Genomic DNA, 22,615 nt, shown 5'->3' with positions numbered 1-22,615 from the left:
AAGTTACCCTACGGGTAGCAGTAGCCACGTTCCACACAAAACCCACTAGGCTTAAGAGGTGCAGCTAGAATCATCGCACTAGAAGTTTGGTAGCAAACTGCATCAATATATGATCATGCTGGAGAGGCTTGTAGGCATCCACAGTACACCTTTTCCTTCCTTACCGTTTAGTGTTCCAGACTCCTGCCAGTCCAAACAGAGCGGTGTTTAAAGAGTGAAACTATGAAGTCGTCAATGCATTGGGAGAAATGTTAACTCCCCGTAACCTTTAACACCACAAACAACTGAGCAGCCACCAATTTTGAAAAAAGCATTTATTTTCCTTCAAATGATCTTCAGGCAATAAATAACAAACATGGTCTAGAAAACATACAGTGTAGATTAGCAGTATGTACAGGATTCAGAAATGCAGTTTTGCACTATGCCATTTACACCGCGTTTAAATCAAAGTATTGTATTGCTCTCAATATTTAGCAAGAACCATGCTCCCTCCTTCAGTGGTAACCAGCCTCCAAACTCGACTGTAGCCCCTTCAAGAAAGCGATTGCTGCAGTGGTACTTAAAATCACCCCTTTAAGCCGCAAGCACAGCCTTGGAAGACCTGTTCACATTTTATTTTTCGCTTCTGTACAATCTACTTTTGAAAACGAGCGGGAGGTGGACAAGAGTTGCATGATGAACTACCAGCATACCGATTTGAGATGAATTACCAGATTCTTACACACTTAAAGGAGACTGCCAGACACATCGTACTACATTCTCAGCAATAAATAAAGTGCTCAGTTAGGAACCAAAAAACAATGAACATTCATTCTGCCAGAAATATGACAAACAAAACCAATGTGCCCATTCGAAGTAGTAGAGAATAGGACCCTCTCCAGGCAACTGAGGCAAACGCAGTGCTTCTGAAGGCTGCTAAAGACCTACTTAAGTGCCATCATGTTTCATAGGAAGCGCAGAATTTCACTAACTTGAGGGAAATTCTTTTGTGGCCTGTGCTGTTCACACCACTAACTACAGTAGTGATTGAAGCATAACTCCTTTCTAGTGCTCCAGGTCCAAAAGGGAAGGGGAGGTACGCACATTTTCCACCAAATCGTATTTATTGGAGATAAAGGCTCAGTTGGTACGAAACCATAAGCCTCAGAAAGCTTGGTGTAGAAGTGCAGATGTACAGTGTTTGTGCACACTTTCAGGGAGACCCTTTCATCCTGAAAAAAGGAAACGCACAACCTAGAACACAATGAAGCCTTTGGGGTCCACTGCAAGGCATTTTCTCAGGTTCGAGATTCAAAAAGTCACATGTTTAATGTACCCCCACCCCCAAAATAAATAATGGCCACCAGCCAGTTTCTCACATTCACACCCCTTTTTGCACAACAACAAAACTGCAGCCAAGGCATGGCACGTGGCTTACTGAACCCATTTCTTGTATACATGTGTATCAATATTGCGTTCTTCCCTGGATTTCCTACACCACTTCTGTGCCCTTCCATGGCACCATCACTTGCACATGTGTCCCTGTAAGATGTATGCCATTTAAGGGAGTCGTGCTTACTTGGAACCGTAGAAAATCCGATTATCTGACCACCCTCTTATTGCTTATGCACCTTGGAGATTCATTCTGGTTCATTTCCAAAACAAAAGGGCATAGGTGTGGAGTGGTTGTGCCCAAGTTCACAAATTAACCACACGCTGCAACCAGACCTTGGTACATGTTAGCTTCGATGGCTCAAATGAACATAATAAATATGCCTAAATCAGGTTTTGCAAGCCACTTTAAAACCTTGCCAGACAGTTTAGGACTGTCTGGTCTAAGAATAATGTCGATAGACAGCCACATGGACAACTAATGCACGTTGGATCTTGGTCTAGATGGCGTGATAAATAAAAATAAAATGAGGCAAGACATTAGGAGTACAAAAAGTTACTTTACATCTGTGAAGTTAGAAATCCAGTCAGTCATTATTGCTTTTGTGACAAACGTTTTCTGTACGGGTTGACGTTGGTCTTTTATTGCCAGTTCAGGTTTGCCTGCTTGGCAGCAGTCATGCCATTTTGCCAACAGTCAGTTACCCAGCAGTGCGTCCTCCTGTTCGTATGCCAAGGCTCTGCTCAGCAGTGGACAGCTTGAGGCGTAGTTTGCTTAACGACTGGGAGATGTGGTTATTGGACTGTGCAGGTAGCCGCGGCTGGCGGGGGCACCCACAGACACTGGGAAGCTGAAAGCAAAGGTAGACACCGGAGACGTGGCATTGCCACGCTCAAGCATGTTTGCAGAAGGGCTGGCAGCCTCCACAGCACAAGAGGTGGCCAGGACCTGCGACTCAAACTGCAGCAGCTGGCCCATGAAACTGAAGTTTGGTGAGATGATGCTCCTGCGCTGCTTGACAAACTCAAATGCCTCCTCCAGCTTCACGCGCTTCTTCATCATCAGATAGGCCAAGCAGATGGTGGCTGAGCGGGAAATGCCAGCCTGGCAGTGAACGAGAACACGACCCTGGCAGCCCTTCACTGAATCTAGAAAAGAACAGATTTACTTAAAATGGGATGTGAAAATGTATTACACCAATGTGCAAATTAATAAACAGTCTTACCACATATGCTATTCTACACAAAGCCTGCCTTTGTTGATTTCTACCTCACTTTTGTAGCACAGTTTGGTGTGACATCAAATCCACTTTCTAGTGCACTTGCAGAGTGGCGTAGGCGGAAACGGCCCTAGTCCATGCTTAATGAGGATCGCAGCACCAAGTCTGCCGAATGCTCTGACAGGGCTGAGCTGTTGGGAGAAGGAGCAGGTGGCTCTTCGCGCCTAATAAATCAAAGGTTGATTGCTTCTAGCAATGCACTTCACATGGGCAGCACACAAAAGCCAGCTACAGATCAAACATTTGAAATTGGACTGATCGATGGTACATAGCCAACCACGGAAAAAAAAGCTATTTTTACAGGGTATTCTTCAGTCGATCCCTGCCGGCGTCAGTTTAGGGTCGGCACTGGTGGGTCCCTTAATTTCCCCTCTTAAACGTTCTTGTCCCCCCTCTTAAACGTTCTTGTCCACCGCTCTCCATTTATCAGAATCAGGAGACACCCCTGCAAACCCCTACCCACATTTTTTTGTATTTGTATCGCGCACCAAACCCTGGGCGCTTGAGAAACTTGGTTACATACAGAGAATTGCGTTTTTGTACCAGGCGACCTTATGTGGTTGCAGTACTGGTACGATTCCGTCCTAAACCAACACTTAAACTTGGAAAATGATGGCCCGTGCATCCACGGAATCACGCATAATTACACTCCTAATCAGGGGGGGGGGGGGGGGGGAGTAGAGGGAAGTCAGCCTCCCTTTCCTCACCCCAGCTGCGATTATGTAAACCAATACACAAAAGTCTCCAGAAATAAAGACTTACCAATAAACTCTATGGCTTCCAAGAACCAGGAGCTGATGTCCGTCTTGTGGTTGTCCTCAACAGGAATGCTTTTATACTGAAAGTGCCCTTCAAAGTGATTCGGGCAGTCCGAGACATTTAACAAGGCTGTAATCCCCAAGGAGTCGAGCGTATCCCTCCGAGCAGCATGGTGCGCGCTTCCGAGGTACAGAAAAGGAAGTATTTCCACGGGACCGCCCTGTAAAACAAAAAACCGGGTCAGTACGACGAGCAGAACAATGTACCGCACCCAAGGTTGTTGTTCAGGCTCGCTGGCACAAAACTGCGCAAAGTGCCAATTTTCGTTACAGTGCAACGTCCCTGCTCATTTAAGAAAGGACAGTAGGCACTAGATGCCCCTTCTATAGATACAAGCTCTTCAAGGCTGGTCTCTGCTTCACAGCCAGTGCAGAAACAAGCACACGCATCAAAAATAAATATAATAAAAATCCCTGAAGTTCACCTCCAGTTGTCAGCCACTGAACAATACAAACCACCAACATATTGCGGCATTGGTTTTAAATTTTGCAAGAAGAGAATAAACCATGTACATTTTGCAGCATTTATACCAAAATTAAATACTTGTATGCAGCTGCTAAACTTACATTCCATGTCCAATGTCCTTATTGTTCACTGGGGAGAAAACAATTCACAAATGTAATTCCAGCTTTCAGATTAACATATGGGGGGTTGGGTGGAGCCACTGGACATCAGAAGTTAATGTGGATCTGTCTCGACTAATCAGTGGCAAACCAATTGTGTGCCATTTTAAACAGCATTTCACAAAATGCAGTGGGACGCGTATAACAACCGCTATCAAAACTGGACGATCCAGAGTAGGTCTATGGAACTTAGCGTTTTAGCGTTAACATGACAAGGGAGTAATGAATGCTTTTGAGCTAATTGAAAGGGTATCCAGTGAAAATCTTGCAAACAAAAAAAATATAGCAGGTGAGAAAGAAAAAAAAACTGCAGTGATGAAGTCGCCACACAAAGTTGTAAAAATAATTTTAAAAAAAAAATGCAACTGAAAAATACCCTAGCAGCACTGCTTTTTTGTCGACGTGTTCGCTATGTGGGCTTGCGATGCCTAGTTTAGGGTTAGGATTGGGTTAGTGCTAAAGAAAAGATTTTGGTTAGATTGGTTGTGGGAGGGCTGGTGATGTGTTTGGTGAGATTAAGATCGATTGAAGTGAAATTTTCACACTACGTATTGCTTAAGATGAATGACATTTTTGAAAACTACTTCGTGGGAGGGAGACTACACAGTCCAGGCAGATCCCAGACCTTGGACTAAAATCGACCACACTGATACCTTTGGAAGATGCTAGTCCTGTACACTCTGAACGGGAAAGTGGAAGCCATTTACTGGGTAAGTCTACCACTTTGCTCAGCTTCACACATTGCTGATTGAAAGACAGGCCTTTCTACAAGCAATGAGTAAAGGAGTGGAGGTGGGGAGGGGGTAGGGGCCTATCTAAAGTTAGAGCTATCCAGAGTTAATTGGAAATGGCTCTCAGATCGGACATTTGACAATGTAGGAGTCACACCCACTCCAGGAGCCTCTAGGGTCTATAAATGCTGTCAGGACAAGCAGGACCTTCTAGGCTAAACCTTAATAGCCGGCATTCCAAGGTGCTTAAAACATCCTGGTCAGCAGACACACATCAACCAAAGGTAGTTCAGTCAATTTCCCCTGCAACCGTCTCTTCCTAGTCTAGCTCCGAACCATCCACCAGAGTCAGCTGACCCAGTGGGTGGTGATCGGATTGCCTTCCAGTTTTGGAATCAGATGATCTCAGATATGTGGGCACACTCGCTAATCTGAGATGGCTACCAAACTAGTTTGCTTCTACTCTGCCATCTTAAAGGTTTCAAGAGACGCCACTACCCAGAAAAGTGTGCAGACTTTTTGACAGGAATACATCTCGTCAGAAGAAAACTACATCAGCAGTTTCTTTTCCTCTTTTTGATTGATCCAGAAGTTGTGGGAGAGTAGAATCCCGTATTGCATCTCAAAGACGGCATAAATTAATAATCAGGGACATCAGATTCAAGAGGGTTACCCCACAACAGCTCACCCATCCCATGGTAAGCAGATATTTTCTCTGCTCCATAGGATGTGCAGGATGCACATATTCCTATTGTGCAAGTGTCAAAACCTAGCCCCTTCCTAAGCGTTACTGTTTTGGGGCAGACCTTTCAGTTTAGAGTCCTGCCCTCTATCAAACCTGCTTCCTGGTGGTAGATCAGATCCATGCCATCTTCTACAATAGGGTCCAGCCTCACAGCGCTTCTGAAAGACATCTTTTAATTCAGCAGTCGGAAATCGACTTCTGATAGGATTTCTTTCCACGTCCCTGTTGCACGTAGGATGAAAGATCCAGTACTGCTGTGCAACGGGGACGTTTCTTTGCAACGGAGGATACCCTTTGCGCATGACAGGAACAAGGAAGCAGGGACTGGAGAGCGCCCGCTTCCTGTCAGTGTGGCGCAACTCAGGGAGCCCGATACCCGCATCGAAGAGGAGTCTTTGATGGGTGGATGTTTATATGCATCTAGGGTGAATGAGTATGCGAGTGAATGTATGGGAACGTGCCTGCGAGTGAATGGCTGAGTCAAGACAGGGCACTGCATCACTCAACACCTTCCCTCATGCGATATTGTATTTGTACAACAAAATCCATGAACAATGTGGAGGGAGTTCAGCCAACTGACGCAGTGCGTGATTGTGAACACTTCCCGGTTGAGATTATGGAGGTTTCCTTTCCTGCATGTGTGTGCAGGTATGGTCATTATAGCCGAGTGCCCCGTTTTCCCCTTCTATATCTGCGTATAAACTTAAAGTCAGGAGAGTAAAACTGTTTCCATTTGAAGCAATTACCCTTTATTTATAGGGTTTGTAGTAGGGGCAGAGGTAGCGAGAGACCCACAAACTATGATCTTAAAAAAAAAAATGCAAGCGCCTGTGGTCAACTTGTGAATTTGTGTAATTAAATTGCTAAATGTATTTATTAGCAAGGTACGGCCACTTCAAAGCACAAACTGTTGGGGAGGAAGGGCAGGAAGCAGGAGAACGCCCATTGTTCTAGTGTCCATAGGTGGGCCATCTTTATCAGGTATTTCACTCCATCCCCATGTGTTGTGAATCATGGCAAATTAATGAGGTCAGGCGAAAAGACAGTGTTCGAAAAATGGTGCAGTTGGAAGTTAGTGTACATGTATACGACGCAGTCGAGAAGGAGCTACTTGATCCAAGGCGTTAAGCACTTGGCTGGAGCCAGTGCACCCGTGCGCCGCATCAAAAAATAAAAAAAATACAAGTGTAAGCCCTTGTGGGCAATAGCCTTCTGAATAACGCAGCTCTCAACGGCGACTTAATTCCACTTTATTTTTTGCTCTCGAGAGACACTTAGCTGCTGCACAGCTACAATAGCATCAGTGCACAAGCCCTGACATTGCAGCACTGATAGGACACCAAGTTCTACCTCCAGTCTAAGAGCAGAGAGCCCATCTACAAAATGTATGCTGCGTTAACACAGGAGTGTTAACTCTTCGCTACCCGACCACAAAACCAGATTGGGCAGCAGCTGTTCAAAGCTGCCCAATCACGAAGCCGGCTCCACACGCAAGGCCTGCGCTCAAGCCCCTGTTTGAGTCTGTTCGCATCGGGCCACGCAGGGCCGTCCTTGGGGGCTGCGCCCTGGGCGAATTGGCGCCCCTCCTTCCCACGCGTGCCCCTGGTCAGAGGGCGGGGACAGGAAGTGACACTTTTAAGCCTCCTTGCCAGAGAGGTAATGATATCAATAGTGCGTATCAGCACCCTGTTATTAGATGAGCAGGCTCATGTCATAACAATGAGGTGCCCGACACGCCTTCTGCCAGCTCGATGGAGCCCTTTAAAGACCCCCCCCCCCGAACTGGCGTGGCAGGGGCTAATGGCGCCCAGCTCACCCCCTGCCCAGGCCTGGGAGCCCAGGAGCTAGTAGCCTTGCAGTCTAGGTAAGCACCACCTGGTGTATATATACACACATGCCTATCTCGCCTGCGTTTGGGTCCCTGCTCCGTGCCTATGGTTCACAACCATCTTTAGAGGCTGACCGGTAATACTCACCAGCCACAAGACTATTCCAAGTCACCCTCTCCCCCCCCCCCCACCTCCCACCCCGTCACCGAGTGAGCCCGTTCAACAAAAACCTTAATGGTAAGATCTGATGCCAGCTTGTCACAATACCATTACTCTACCTCATTGAGTACTTTTGCTTGCTACATGTTCAATAGTGCACGCTTTGTCCTCAAGTCGATGCACCGTTGTGAAACATTTAGTTAACTCCAGTGTGTTGCAGCATGCTTTCAACACTATGCGTATTGTGGCACCCCCAGCCTTTGTGTGTTGATTCTAGCACTACAGCACATGCCTGTGTTGCTTCTCATATTTCGTATGCTGCACTTAACCTGCAAGCCTGCATCCCTTAGTTGAGGAATTTTTTGATCTTCGCATTTTGCGGGATCCCAAATTCTGCTGCATTTACCGATTCTCGCATCCTGCTGTATCCCAGATTTGTTGCATTTATCGAATTTTGCATTTAGCTGTATTCTAGATTTGTTGCATTCAGCCTATAGAATACGTCACATATCGCATGCTGCTGCATCTAACCTAAGCTGCTTCCAGCCCCTACAAGTTCTTGGACAGATCCATTTATTATCCAATGAGACGAGGTCAAACATACTTGTTGAAAGAACATCTGGAGACAATCTGCCCTATTGCTACATTTGTGCCTGGAGAAACAAAATGGCCCTTCATTTTCTTTTTAAAAGTTCTTTCTATCAGTCCATTCTTGCCAGCTTTTTCCGACCACAGCCAAACTTGATTTTGCCGTTACTCCCTTGTTCCACAACCATCTTGAGGAATGCTCTTTATGGATAAGTTTCCTCTTACCAGGGTCTGCAAATATATGCTTGTGCCGCACTCTAACTCCAGCTAGGGTTCGGCAGCATCACTTGCCTGATCTAGTGCCATCAGTGTTTGTCGACCGCGTCATCCTACAGCATAACCTAGTGGAGGTGGGGGAAGGACAGCACAGGCCTTGTCTGGGTCCTTCTGGAAGACTCCGTCCGTCTCTTGCTCCCTATGTACTTTTCCTTCTAGCCCCTTTGTGGGGCCACTCTTGGTTCGGCCCGATGCCCGTCAGTCTGTCCGTACATCTTCTGCCACGCAACCTCTGTTAGCACCCATGGCTTCTGAATTTTATTTCTACGTGGAGGATACCCAGATGGATTATGTGCGATTATGAGCCACAGATTTGCCAGAATCTGTTTGGTGGTTGGTGCTTAATAAAACCCCTGCCTGGTCACTGACCCCGTCCTGAACAAAAACAGACCCATTTGTGCCCCAATTACTTTGTTTGCAACAATATTAAATCCAAAAGTTCAGACAGGGGCAGAGAGTGGACCTCCATGAAATTGCCCTCTATATAACTGGTCTTCATTCTCCCACTCTACCCTCCCCCACCATCCGAAAAACCCACTCTTTGCTGCAAAGACTGCTACTGCTGTGTCTAGTCACAGTCCAAGTCTTATCCTAATTCAAACAACCCCTCCTCCCCCAATATTGAACCCAACTACAGAATGAGTGCAGAAGAGGAAAGCATGACCTGACCAAGGGCACTGCACGGCTTGACATTCTATGCTGGTTTGATTTATTCAGATTGTGTGGTTTTGAGAAATGCGAGTAAGGAAGCTTCTGCTCCGAGAGCGTTGGGGAGGGCATTCCAGAGATTAGATACTATGTAGGGGAAACCAATGCCCCCGGTGTTACCTCTTTTTATGGAGGGTATGCAGAGTTGGTTTTCATGGTGGCCCTTAGTCACCTCCGCCAAGTAGGGCGGGCGGAGATGTTTTTAGATCTAGTTTGATAGGTAGGATGGGGTGGAGAGGTTGATGCATTTGTGCGTAAGGGTGAAAATTTAGAAATTGATCCTTTCCTTGACAGGGAGCCAGTGGGCTTCGCGTCTGGCCTGGGATATGTGGTCCCTTTTTGGAATGTGAAGGGCTGCGCAGAGTGCATTTATTATTTGGAGCTTGTTGGTCTTTTAGTGGCGGTGCCTGCCAGAAGGGCATTGCAATAGTCGAGTCTGGCTCCTATTGTGGCTATGGATAGGCAGTTGTGGTAAGAAAGGTTTTATAGCAGTTATTAGTGGTGTGAGCAGAGGCAGAAGAGATGGCACTGACCTGTCTTGTCATCAAAAGTATAGTCTAGGTGGACTCCAAGGGTCTTTACAGATGCAGAGACTATATTATATTAGTGTGGTCGATGGTGGAGTGAGTATTTAGTGTTGAGTTTGGAAAGAATTTCCTTGGGGCCCAGGATGATAATCTCAGTGTTATCCCCATTTATGCAGAGGCCGTTAATTGCTTTCAATGTTTGGATGGTGGCATATATCTGGAGGAGAGCTTCTGCATCATGGTCGTAATCTCCAGTAAGGGGAAGGAGGACTTGGGCGTCATCGGCATAGTTAGTGTATGCTATACCGAGCACATCCAGCATGTCAGACAAATTAGGAGACCACAACTGTAATGTGGCAGAATTGAATGGAAAAGTTGAAGGTGCATCTCCAATGTAATCAAACAGGATGACCTCAGTGAAGGAGTGGAATCCTGAATCGCAAAAAAGGCAAAACCTCTTAAATAAATGACTTCTCTATAGGCTTTTTAAAATGTATAAATGATGCAGTCAATGTCCTATTTCCACAAAGACCACCAATGCCAGTCTAAAAAAAACAAAAATAAATAAAAATCACATCCTCCCACCACTGTGCAAGCGGTGCACTTTGAAAGGTCTAGCCCTCTTTTGCAGAAACCATTTTGTTAAAATACCTCCGTAATCTAGTATCATTTAGGGGGAGGCAGGGTCTTATGTTGGCAGTAATATACATTTCTTAGACGTAGAGTAAAGACTGCAACCATGTAACTTTTCCTCGGTATCACAGAAAACCAATGATTATAAAAACACCCAAGAGAAATTATGGTAGCCATGGATATACCAAAACCTCCTTCCTCCCTGAAAATGTCCCTATGCTTCCCAGAGACCCTTCAATAATAGCAGCTTCTAGAATACAGTAACACAGTTAAGGCTTGCAAAGGTGTGGGTTGGTCACTACTAGAGTGACAAGGTTTAAGTTACTTACCTTTAACTATTGTTCTCCAGCATGGGTCTGGCATGGATACACATGCTCATGAATATTCCCAGTCGTCGGCCGGGAATCCTCAGAAAAAGATAATTTTCACAACTGTATTTCTCCTCTAACCTAATCACTGTCTGCTGGGTCATACTGCGCCCATTCAATGAGAGTCCTCTCCCCAAGCACCCTCTGGCAGCCATCTTCAGATTTGGTAAGCACGTAAAGTAGCAGTATGATCAAGAAAAGCCGCAGAGGGGCCCGAGGGAGGGTTTGCATGCAAATCCATACTGGAGAACAATTTCAGGTAAGTAACGTAAACCATCTTCAGCATGGGGGTCTGGCATGGATTCACATACTCATGAACAATTACACAGCAGCACACATTACACACCACGGGAGGTGGCAGGGCTCAACTGAAGCAATTAACACCCCTGGACCAAACTGCCCTCAAGTGAACAGGTTGCATAGCACTGCCTGGCCGACTGACTCCTCCATGGAATCCCGGTCGACTCAGTAGAACCTTATAGGTATGCATGGACCACCACGTCGCAGCCCTGCAGATGTTCAGTAGGCGCACACCAGAAAGGAACGCTGTCACAGCGATCGCTCTGGTGGAGTGGGCTCTTGTACGGCCCGCAAGAGGCCCGTTAGCCAGCCAATGACCATGCATGATGCATCCAGAGAGCCAGCATGAGATGGAAGCCTTGGACAAGGCCTTCCATGATTCACAAGTCCAAAGTTCAAACAATTGAGAAGTCTTCCAAAAACGTAGCGCCTGCCACATTGAATTTGTATGCAGGAGAGTTCGGGAAGAAAACTGGCAACACTGAGGTGGAATTCTGTCAGGACCATTGGCATGAATGTGGGGTGCGTATGCAGCACCAACCTCGAGTCGTGCAAAGTCAGGTATGGCTGCTTGCAAGACATGGGCCTGGATCTCACCCACTCATCTGGCTGAGGTGATGGCCACAAGGAACGCAGTCTTCCACAAGAGAAGCTGGAGTGGGGAATTGATGCATAGGTTCAAAAGGTGACCCGAGTTGTCAGGACTAAGTTCAGTTCCCAGGATGTGGGACCACGACAAGGATATTCCTGGGTATCTGGTGTAGAGCAAGATGGCACTAGGTGTACCTTGATGGCTGCGTGAGCCAGGCCAGAGTTGGCCAAGGAAAGCCAAGTATGGATGAATCTGGGGCTCGAGGGGAAATCTTCTGCGACCGGCACCACGTAGAAAAACTTTTCCCACTTATGGCCATAGCACCCTATGGACACCCTGGCTTTGGCGAGGACCTCCAGCCCTTCAGGTTCAGAGATCCTGGGTCGTGATTAAGGATAGCGCCTTTCTCCCTGGTGAGCAGATCTGAAGTACCGGCAACTTGACTGGAGTAGTCACCGACAGGCTGAGTAGGTCCGGATACCAAATCTGCCTCTGCCATGCAAGGGCGATGTGTATAATTTTGCACCAACAGTGTGTTGATCACACGTATGAGAGGAAACTGGGGAAAGCGTACAGAAACAGATCTTCCCACATGAAGGATAATGACCCCCCCCCTGATTTCCCCACCCCTCTCCTCGGTTGGTGGCATCTGGAGTTTGCCACCGTGGCAAAAAGGTCGATCTGGGGTCTGCCCCATTTGACAGACAGGCCACCTGATTCTGACGAAGTTCCCACTTGTGGCAGTGGCGCAGTTAGTGAACGAGGGTATTCTTGACACCTGTTAGGTGGAAAAGAACAAGGAACATCCCTTGTCCTATGACCCAATGCCACAACCCCCGAGCTTACTTGGAGCGCTGGGGATCGGGTGCCCCTTGCTTCCCGATAATCATGGCAGTGTTTTCCGTGACAATCCTTATCACCTTGCCTCTTAGAGACAGTAGGAAAGACTTGAGAGTCCAGAATACTGCCCATAGCTCCAGGATGTTGATGTGCAGATCCTTCTCCTCCAGAAGGCACAGACCTCCGTCATGTAGTCCGGTGTGAGCTCCCCCCCAAACTTCCAGAAAGGCGTCCGTGGTGACAGTCTCCGGGTCTGGAGGGGTTTGAAATCCCAAAGCCTGGACGAGGTGGGCACGTACAGCCCAACACTATCGCCCACCAGAACTCCTCATTGAGTGGGTGGAGCGCTGAGAAGGAATGGAGAATCTTATCAGAAAAACTTCACGACACTTGTATGCAATGTGCAACCAAGAATGCCTGTCGGCGGGGGGGGGGGGGGGGTGGTCGGGTCGCCTTTGCAACCAGCAGAGACGAACAAGGTTGATCCAGGAAGACATCATGCCCAGCAATGACTTGACAGCCCGCACCGTAGCAGTCTTCACCCACGACAGTCACTGTACCTTCCCTTGAATGGCCGCTATCCTCTCCTACGAGGGGGATGCCAGGCAAGCCACCGTGTTGAGTCTGGCACAGAGAACAGCGCTTTCTGTGATGGTGTTAAGCAGGACTTCGGATAGCGAACCCCAGTTCTGTCAGCAGTTGCACTGGCTCCTTTGCGTGCTCAGCGGGCGCATACCAGCCAGTGGTCCAGGTACACGCCCTGAAGACGCAGGTGGGCCGCCACCGGGCCAGGCATTTTGTGAGGCCCCTGGGGGCTGTAGTGTTGACCTTGGCCCACGAACCGAACAAACCTATGGCTGGTGACATGGAAGTATGCATCCTCTAGGTCAAGAAATCCCCTTCCTGCAGTTGGCCTGCCAGAGGCGGGGCTTAAGGAGAGGACCGTCATTGGATGGGGCAGTATGACCCAGAGGGCAGTTATTGGTTTAGAGTGAAAATACAGTTTCAAAAGTGAAACTATTTCTTTTTACCGAGGATTCCCAGCCGGATGGGGAATATTCATGAGCATGTGAATCCATGCCAGGCCCCATGCAAGAGAAGTGGTCAATCGTCTTTCAGATGAAAACCCAAAACTCCATAAAGCCCACCATTTGGAGAAAGTCCAGAGTCCTTGAATTAGTATAGTTTTATAAGGGGTTTAATAAAAACAAATATTCAAAGAAAAACAACAATGCTGCATGCATTAAAATACCCATTTATGATCATGCTCAAGATATCTAACATTTTAAAATGGAACGCTTTAGCAATTTGCTCACTCCCCTCCTGCACCCTCACTCCCCTACAAGGTTACAACTGAAATCACCAAATTGGTACTGTACATTTTGCACACAGGCAGATTATGAACTTTACCTGGTCATGAAGTGGTGTGCCACAAGACGTGCAGCCAGCCTCAGGAGGCTCGGCGATTGCCAGAGGTGGAGCACTACATGGGGATTTCATTTTTGCACAGAATTCTGGGTATTCAGAGTAGAATCCCTCATAACCACCTGAAAATCAAAGTAAAAATGATGAGTGCAATGTCTCTTCAATGCTTCTAGTCACGAAGAGGCCAAGATGCATTTTTGACAAAGCATTGGAACACTACAAAAGTGCCACGAGGGAAAACAATCAAGCTATTAATGAAAAGAAACATTTAGATTTGTTACTCTGCAAAGAGTCGCGGCATAGGTTTTATCAATGGACTAGCACTCCTGCCTCCGCAACCCAGGTTTGGGGGCGGAGCAGAACCTATGGGTAAGGATTAATGCTGCCTCATTTGGTTACAAATTGCTTTTAGGGAGAAGTAAATTGTGGGGCAAACGAGGAGTGGGTTACATAGGATAGTTGCAGGAAGAAGGCCTCCCCCTCTGCTTTGAAGGAAACACCGGCACCACGGGGGCTAGACGAGCAGCTGCTCTTTAGTATGGAAAAGCAGGCTACAAACATGGTTCTGAGAAGCCGGTTGACGGTATTAGCATATCTGATTGCAGGCCAAATTGATATAGTGGGTTAAGCTACCCTTCCAACACACAAACAAAATGAAAACCTTTACCGTCTTTACACCCCACCAGCCACCCACACAATCTTTGCTTGCAGCCCACTATGGAAATGGAAGAGCTCATTTTTCCATTACCATGGCTCCAATTTGCTTGCACTTTTAAGGCGGAGGAGGGGGAGCGGTGGTGGTGGTGGACACATCATGCGCCCTATGCCAACATTTCGAGCTAAAAAGATTAACTACTGGCACTCCCGAAGTTATAACAGTGTGCAAGAGACAAGTATACCTTTAAAGATTGGATGTACGGGGTTCAGGAGGAAACGACGCAAGTGGGGTTTGGGGGCGGGGAGGTCAGTGCCAATATCCCTGCAGAGTCAATTAAAGGCATTTGGCACAGGCAGCCATAGACCGCACCATTGCCTGGCATGTTGGTATGCCATTTCATAAACCGAGGGTGAGAAGAAGGTTGCCTTAAACCTTAGCATCGAGTTCACAACTTGGTAGGCTGATCGCATTACATCAAGTTTCTTATTAACAAACATTGTGAAGGATTGCATGGAGAGCACTGCAGGGGGGGTTGGTTGTTGTAGTGATAAAGGAAAGCATGCCAAAAGAGGCACAGAAGGAGAGTAAGAGAACAGCAAACTGGAATAACTGAAGGGATGGGATACCGTGGACATTTGGGATGTGGAATAGGATTACTGAACTTCCCACAACCCACATTTTTTCCTCTCTTAAATGACGGGATGGCCGTTAACCAGGGTCCAGGGCAATTTATTCAGCTGCGGCGCAGGACGACACATTTTCGCCAGGGCTTCACAATTCATGCACGGACTGCAAAAGTAAATCTTCGCAGTAACATTTCACGCAGTTATAAAGTAGTAAGTTAAAAGGTGATCGTCTTATTTTTCGTCTCATATCAAACCTCGGCAGGCATCTCGGTTGAGGGGAGCCATGCAGTCCTGCTTCACTTTCAAAAATAAAGTATTGGCAAAGACAACAGTTTTGACTGGTGTTGTGTAGGCATGGGGAATGCATTTCCCATGCATCAAGTGGACAGTAATGGTAGCAGCAGCAAAGTGGTGGAGGGCCTGGGCATATGGCAAAAGCCCAATACATACACAAGCGAAAACTGTCGGTTTCAATGCTTGTTTTAACATGCCTTCGGTGGAGGACAGGCATAGTGCTTGCTTTTAAAGCAAATGGCTGAAGGCAGACCTGGTTAAGATATTTTGATTATCAGTAGCGTGTTTAACTGCAATAAGTTGTTCTCAAACGACCACTTTGGAATAACACTTGACAGGCACGTGGAGTGCAAAGTTTGATAGCAATGCTTGGTTGGAGAGATCAGAGTTCCCGATGAGGTTTTTTTTTGGGCAGGAACTTGTTGGGAATGGCCCAGCAGGGCCCTGGGTACTCATTGGGTGGGCACATAACCGAACACCTAGAAGCTGTGTGCCCCTCCACTTGTGCCAATCACCCTATCTGTATTCTAATGCAACAGGTTCATCTTATAGGTGGCTTTAAATGCAACCAAAAACCACATACAGATCGAAGTAGAGCAGGCTGCCCGTCACTCACACCTGCATCCCTCCCCTACTTTAAGCAGTGCATACCTTTCCACAAAAAAAAAAAAAAAAAATCAACAAAAATAAATAAGGGAAAGTGGGACAGGGGGTACTCGTATTATTAGCGCATATGTTTTGCCCTCACCTGCAGGCTGAATCCAGAATGGCGGTCTGAGCAGGTTGAAGTCCCTGCCACAGCAAAAGTAGCCTCTGGGTATGGCCGGAGGCCACGCCCAGCAAGCACATCTAGTGGCTCAGGAGTGTCCTGGGCAGAGCTGAAGGCTCCGTCTAGTCAAAATGTAGGATTCTGTACCTCAAAAATAAAAATATATAAAGCACAAAATTATCCCAGGTCATGGTTTCTAAATCAACGTGGACACACTGCAATGTATAGTTTATGAGAAAGCCTGGTGATGAAAAGGACGTCGTACCTTATCACGCCACATGTGTCGACCCACTGACATAAGCAGCAACGTAAAGACCCCCAAACAAGTTAAAAAGGTCCGTTTGAATTTTTTTGCTGCTGGCCTTAACGTATAAAGTGTAAAAAAATAAAAGATGTGGACCTAGGAAAACGAAAAGGAGTAAATTCAGAGTAGTGGTGGCCGTGATGCGTTTCCGTGGCGCACTTATGGTTGCTTGAGAAAAAAGCAAAGTTGTCTTTTTGGTTTTGCAGCAGAACCATAACTTCTCCAAGAGAGCCCCACACTGAATTTCGTTTTTGGTAGGAAACGGTGTTTCATATATATCACACAATAAAATAAAGAATTAAAATGTTGAGTGATTTACTGGACCATCAGGTTACCTGCATAACTAGTGCAAAAAAGTTACAAACGTTATGGGGCAGTCATTACGGGTTTCTTATTAAACATTCAGACCACATCCTTAGATGGGCCAGCACAAGGTGTTTCGACCTTCAAAGCGTCTTCCCATGCATCTCCAAAATGCATTTTGTGAAATACGTAACTAACTTCTATCAATCGGCTTTTACGTAAACCAAAATAAAGCTAAGATCCCAATCCCCTTAAAAGCCTTTTTTAAATGAAAAGGTGCTTTTGATGCAAAGTCGGGCTACTTACTGTTCTACATACGATTGCCTAACAAACCCAAAACATCCAGTATTAACACAACTGGTGATCTGTTAAAGTGCACATTCCAAGCATCAAAAATAAATTGCTATCCGGTTGCACAAAAATAAAAAAAAAAAAGAACGTGGTTTGCCACGTTTTTACACGCCCCTTTTATGCGCAATCATGAAAAACCTTTAACAAAATTTATTGGAAACCGTCTATTGTAAATGAACACTGCAAACAGCTATACAAGACAGATGCAGAGAAAATGTACAAGTCTTCAATCGAGGTTAGGCGCCCACCTGAAAAGCTGAGAATGCAATGTGTACACCGCATATCGTGATTAAGGAGTAAACCACTTTTGAATAAAAGGGCCAATGAGCCTCAACTATCAGGGCAGGGCGGGAGTGCACTTCGTTTCCTGAAAATATCATTTGTCTCCGGTCCTCCATCCCCATCAGGATGCGTGGGGCCCAGGTACAGCACACACCTACTGAACACCAACGAGTGGAGAGAAAGTTACGATCCAAAGTTACCTAGCAGATGTGCACGAAGGTGGCAAAGGCTCATTACACGGTACTGGGGCTGCACCACCCAATAAAAGCAAAGAAACAATTAGTAAGAAAAGTAGCCATCAGTTCAGCAAACGACAACATGAAAAGCCATCTGTAGCCGAACACTAGGATTCCCCTCAGATTACGAAGCAAGTAGGCTAGTACAGAGCACAGGCTAGTACAGAGCACAGGTCCACAGACCAAGAACCAGAGCAGACAGAGCCACAGGCAGACTGATCTATGCAGGCGACAATTCTACAGCAACCCATTGTGTCTCCAACTGTAGGGGTAGCAGTGCAGTAACTGGAAGGATCACATCACCTCAACTGCAAAATCTTTACCCAGAAATGATATTCAACCACTCGTGACAAATACTAACCGTTCATCCAGTACAAAATATGGCAACAGCTGCTAACCCAGAATCGAGGCATAGAACAGCAACAAGAAGTACACTAATTGCCACATTCGTCAAGGACCTACTCTAGACAAATTACAAACTCACACGATCTAGTAGTTTGCATAAACATGCGTATCGTTCAACTGGAGAGCAAGGCAAAGGCGCAGTGAAAACAGGCAAACCTATTACATTACCACCTTCAAGAAACATTGACACTACTGGATTACTGGTTGAGACTACTACAGTAGTCTTTTGATGCATCTGCTCTTTGTGCTCACCCAAGACAAACTGTACAAGGGCTACAGGGATCCTTACTGGACTCTAGGGATGGCCAGTAAGTCGCAAACCAACGCCATCTAGGATCACCAGCAGAGGGCAAGCACTTGTTTTTAGAGCAGTTGGTCCCACTGCACTGGGCCCACATTACCCAAACATAGCAAGTGTCATAGTGTTAAACCCACCTCAAAAATATTACAAAGCGTGTCCAACGCAAAAACCAAGTAACAAGTAGATTCTGCAACGCTAAACTATTTGCCATCACACAACCAGCCATTAGTAGTGTACGTTAAAAGTCTGAAGCAAGCCAACTCGACTTGTAAAGTTGACATTTTAATACATTTCCTCCTTAGCATCTCCAATATCACTCTTCATTTTGTATTTCTTTACTCGTTTCGGTATTCCTTTTATTTCTGCAAGCCTGGTAGCCAGTCTGTCATTGAACATCATGAAATACTGTTTGTGCACTCGTTTGCCAAAGTGAATAGTACTTGACAGATTTCTTCCAGGAGGTGGCAGCAATTCTATTACTTTTGTTAATGTCTGGTGGAAAAACACTCAAGTAGAACATTAGTGAGATAAGTCAGGCCTAGCAAATTATAAAAAAAAAAATCCACTAGACCTGCAGGTCGAGTAACTAGTTTAACCCACTCTACCTAAGAGAAATGCACTCAAGCCAGGCCTCCAGATGAGGGTCGTACTAGGCCTTTTTATGTATGAAAATCTTGCAAATACAACGGTGCGTACATTTAGACACAGCAGAGGGCAGAGCAAAGGTCAGATTACTTGACAGAAAACAACGCTTCCTCTGATTTGTTTTAATCTACATGGATGTAATTGCAAGCCATGGAGAAAAGCCTTTGAAACTGATTTATTTTTGTCTGAAGCCTTTCAAAAAAGAGCTGCATATCGCAATACATTGTCTGTTCAGCTTCTGCTGGGTTGTGAGTAGACGCTCATGGAGCAAACATAAGCACTGCATATTTTCCTAGCATTTTAATATTGCATAATTAATAAAATGGAAAACTAAGCTGCAATGGAGAATTCATCTCACAACAAATTCTGCTTTTTGTCCAGTGAAAGCAAGTCGATTGCAGTTTGTGCTTTACGCATAATCATGCAGAGGCAGATCATTTGTACACTTATTTAATTTACACTCTAATTATAAAGTCAGTGCACACAATGATGAGTATGCACGATCTAGTTTAAATCCCTTCAACCTTGCAGTCAGTGGGGTACATTACTATAAATTGTCAGTGGTAGAGTCTTTGATCAAAGGTGAGCGATCACAGGTGTTCTAGCCTCTTAAAAACAACCCAAAACCCAACTCTTCAGAAGTGCAAGCACTGTTAAAACAAAAGGAAATTACATTTGTAATTGAAATGGAAATTCAGCAAATCCAGTCCCTGTGATAATCCAGATAGGTATCTAACTTTATGTAGCACTTTATGCATTGTTCGCCCAACATCTAGGCACAGATTATTATACTTCAGTCAATACTCAGTTGACTGACCTCTGATGGATGTTGGCCAATAAGATAGCTCAGCCATTTGAGCGGCAAACTGTAGGTTCGAATCCCAGCAAAGCCAAATCGCCCTTTCATCCTTTTGATGCCAATAAAGAGTACCAACTTCGGTTTGGTGATAAATACGTTATATGTATAGCACTTTTAGAGATTAGGTATAGAATTTATTATGATAAATGTTGCAGGCTTTAAACACAACTGATGGGAGAGTTCTTGGTTTTAATTAAATATTGGTTTGATGAACTGCATAAATGTGTACTCTCGCCTTTGAGACTGCCCAATGCTATAAACTGTAAGGATGAATTACAAATACTGTATTTATTGCGCTCCAATTTGCACTTTATTCGTGTACTCTTAGATTTGTTTTTTAACCCACTCCTCCTCCCCCCACACGTGTTTCCCCATTGCTCTCGATGGTTCTTCAGGAGGGTATATTATAAACAATAGTTCTGCACAATAATGGAACAAGAGAATGATGTAATACGATGCACCCGACATTGAATTTTTACCAGAACACAAAATCTTATGCATTCTAAATCTGTGCTTGAAGATATGTGAATTGTTAGAATTGCGTGGTCTTGATCAAAATGGATTCGAGTAGTGTGTTCTCACTTTTTATTTCGACAGTCAATTGTCACCTTTGTTTTCCTTATTAAAATTTCCTGGAAAAATGTATGCTAGTCCGCCATTTAAAAACGCAAAGTACCATGCCAATAACGATATTCAAAAGGCCATGGTAAAAAAAAAAAAAAAAAAAACCGAGTCAATTCTTAGTTTTGTATGTGTCCGAGGTCTAATTTCCTTTCGGGTGAGCATGTTGCCAATTACTAAGTGCCAACCACTCTGAAAATACAAAAATGGGCACTTTTTATGCACGAAATAACATTCAGGAAGATGACAATTTCATACAATTGATACATTCGCAAAAGATCTGGATCTCACAGGATTAAACAAAATTAAAAACATGGATTTATGTTTTTATCCACTTTTACCTATTGACATCTTCGAAAAGGCTGTCCTACGAAAAATATATTTGGCTAAGCAAAAAACAAATATAAGACAACCATAAATTCATGGAAAGAAAAGAAATCACAATGAGTAAAGATGACATAACAGTCAAACAAGCAGAAAAGGTGAGATGATCGTACTCAAATACAAATGATTACATCAAAATGGCACTAATACATTTGAACAATGAATGTTAGTTTCGGGAATCCTTTGCCCAAACTCAGTCAAGGAATAACGTGACTATATGAAAAATCAATATGAAAAATAAATATGAAAAATCCACATCTGACCATAGCGGGTATCTACTTCTTGCCTAAAATACACAAAAGGTACGAGCATCTGCCTGAAAGTAGACAGATAAGCAGTATTGGTTCCAGCACCTATTTCCAAATATATTGATAAACGTCTAGTCTTTAGCATGGAGTCTAGCCTCATTTATCAAAGATACTAAGGATGTAATCAATTGGAACTAATAAATTGGGAACCAGATTACAAACTGGTGACATTTGATGTGACCTCATTGTGAACTACTTCAGCACAAACCCAAACATCATCCGAATGAGGATAAACAAAAATTGAGATTCATAACCACTTATAATACAGACATTCATTTATTAAGAAATTGTATAAAAACATTGGCATCACTACTTTTGGATATTATTTGGAAGTTTCTCCTACTTAGCTAAAAGTCAAAACAATAAGAATATTCTATGCCCACCACATTTTGTAAAAAGAAAAAATAAGACACCAAAGGGCAACACAACTGTGGCAATCTAGCAAACTCATAGGAAACTTCTAATGTAGCAATAGTATTTGTCCATACTCTGACAATAGTAAAACCAAAATCAAACCTAATGGCAACTAACTGCAACAGAAAATGTGTGATCTATTTTATTGACAGCACGATAACAGCTTAACATAAGGATTGCAGAACATTTACAATCTATGATAAACAAACAAGGATTTGAGGTACCCTCAGAGCAAACATTTTGTTACAGGACAAAACCATGAACAAATAAAAAGCACATTTTTTGCTTTGGAATATATTGAGAAGGAGGCAATAGAGAAAAATTGTTAAGACAAAAAGAAAGCAACATGGATCTGGTTTATGAACTGCTGTAATACAGGTTTGAACTCACAAATGGGTCACTTCTTGTGAATATGTAAGATGTTTTGTGACATTACACATTTTGTTCATATTGAATATATTTTATATCAGTTTGATATTGATGAGTATTTTAACTGACAATTGAATAAGCAAATTTGCGTCACATTATCATTTATATTTGCATTTCTGTAAGGTTTTGAATTTTTGTATTATCCAGTCAATACAACGAAATGGTTCTCATTTAAGCCGAGTCAGGCTTTATTTCTTTCATCTATTCAATGCATCGGCATTTTGAATTTGTGGTAAAGCATTTGCTGAAAAATCATCGATAGGACATCGTATCAATTTCCAGATCCAAAATGGAGTCTGGCATGACACGGAAATCACGTGATCGACAGTCACATCATGCATAAAAAGCGGCCATTTTGAGTGGTCGGCATTTAGTAATTGGCAACACGCTCACCCGAAATGGTTTTAGACCTCGAACACATAAAAAAACAAGGTAAGAATTGACTCTAGATTTTTCACCATGGCCTTTTGAATATCGTTATTGGCACGGTATCCATTTTTCCAGGAAATTTAATAAGGAAAACAAAAAAGGTGACAAACAATTGAATGACTGTCGAAATGAAAAGTGAGAGAACAGAATCGAATCCATTTCGATTAAGACCACACAGTTATA

The 22,615-nt window shown here is 44.5% G+C and overlaps 1 protein-coding gene across 1 annotated transcript in view; it reads right to left on the bottom strand.

Annotated features, from left to right (window-relative positions):
- Positions 1 to 296: 296 nt before the first annotated feature.
- The window catches only part of DUSP4 (dual specificity phosphatase 4), a 47,892-nt gene continuing 25,573 nt past the window's right edge, over positions 297 to 22,615 (bottom strand). Inside the window, exons 2-4 of the mRNA XM_069626091.1 lie at positions 13,800 to 13,936; positions 3,414 to 3,630; positions 297 to 2,520 (exon numbers count right to left, since the gene is read on the bottom strand). Coding sequence (XP_069482192.1) covers positions 2,147 to 2,520; positions 3,414 to 3,630; positions 13,800 to 13,936 — 728 coding nt within the window. The 3' untranslated portion in view covers positions 297 to 2,146. The remainder of the gene's footprint in view (positions 2,521 to 3,413; positions 3,631 to 13,799; positions 13,937 to 22,615) is intronic.

This window comes from Ambystoma mexicanum, chromosome 6p, assembly GCF_040938575.1.
Source record: "Ambystoma mexicanum isolate Mex_15411 chromosome 6p, UKY_AmexF1_1, whole genome shotgun sequence".
Taxonomy (NCBI): Eukaryota; Metazoa; Chordata; class Amphibia; order Caudata; family Ambystomatidae; genus Ambystoma; species Ambystoma mexicanum.
This window is presented reverse-complemented; position numbering and strand designations above follow the sequence as displayed.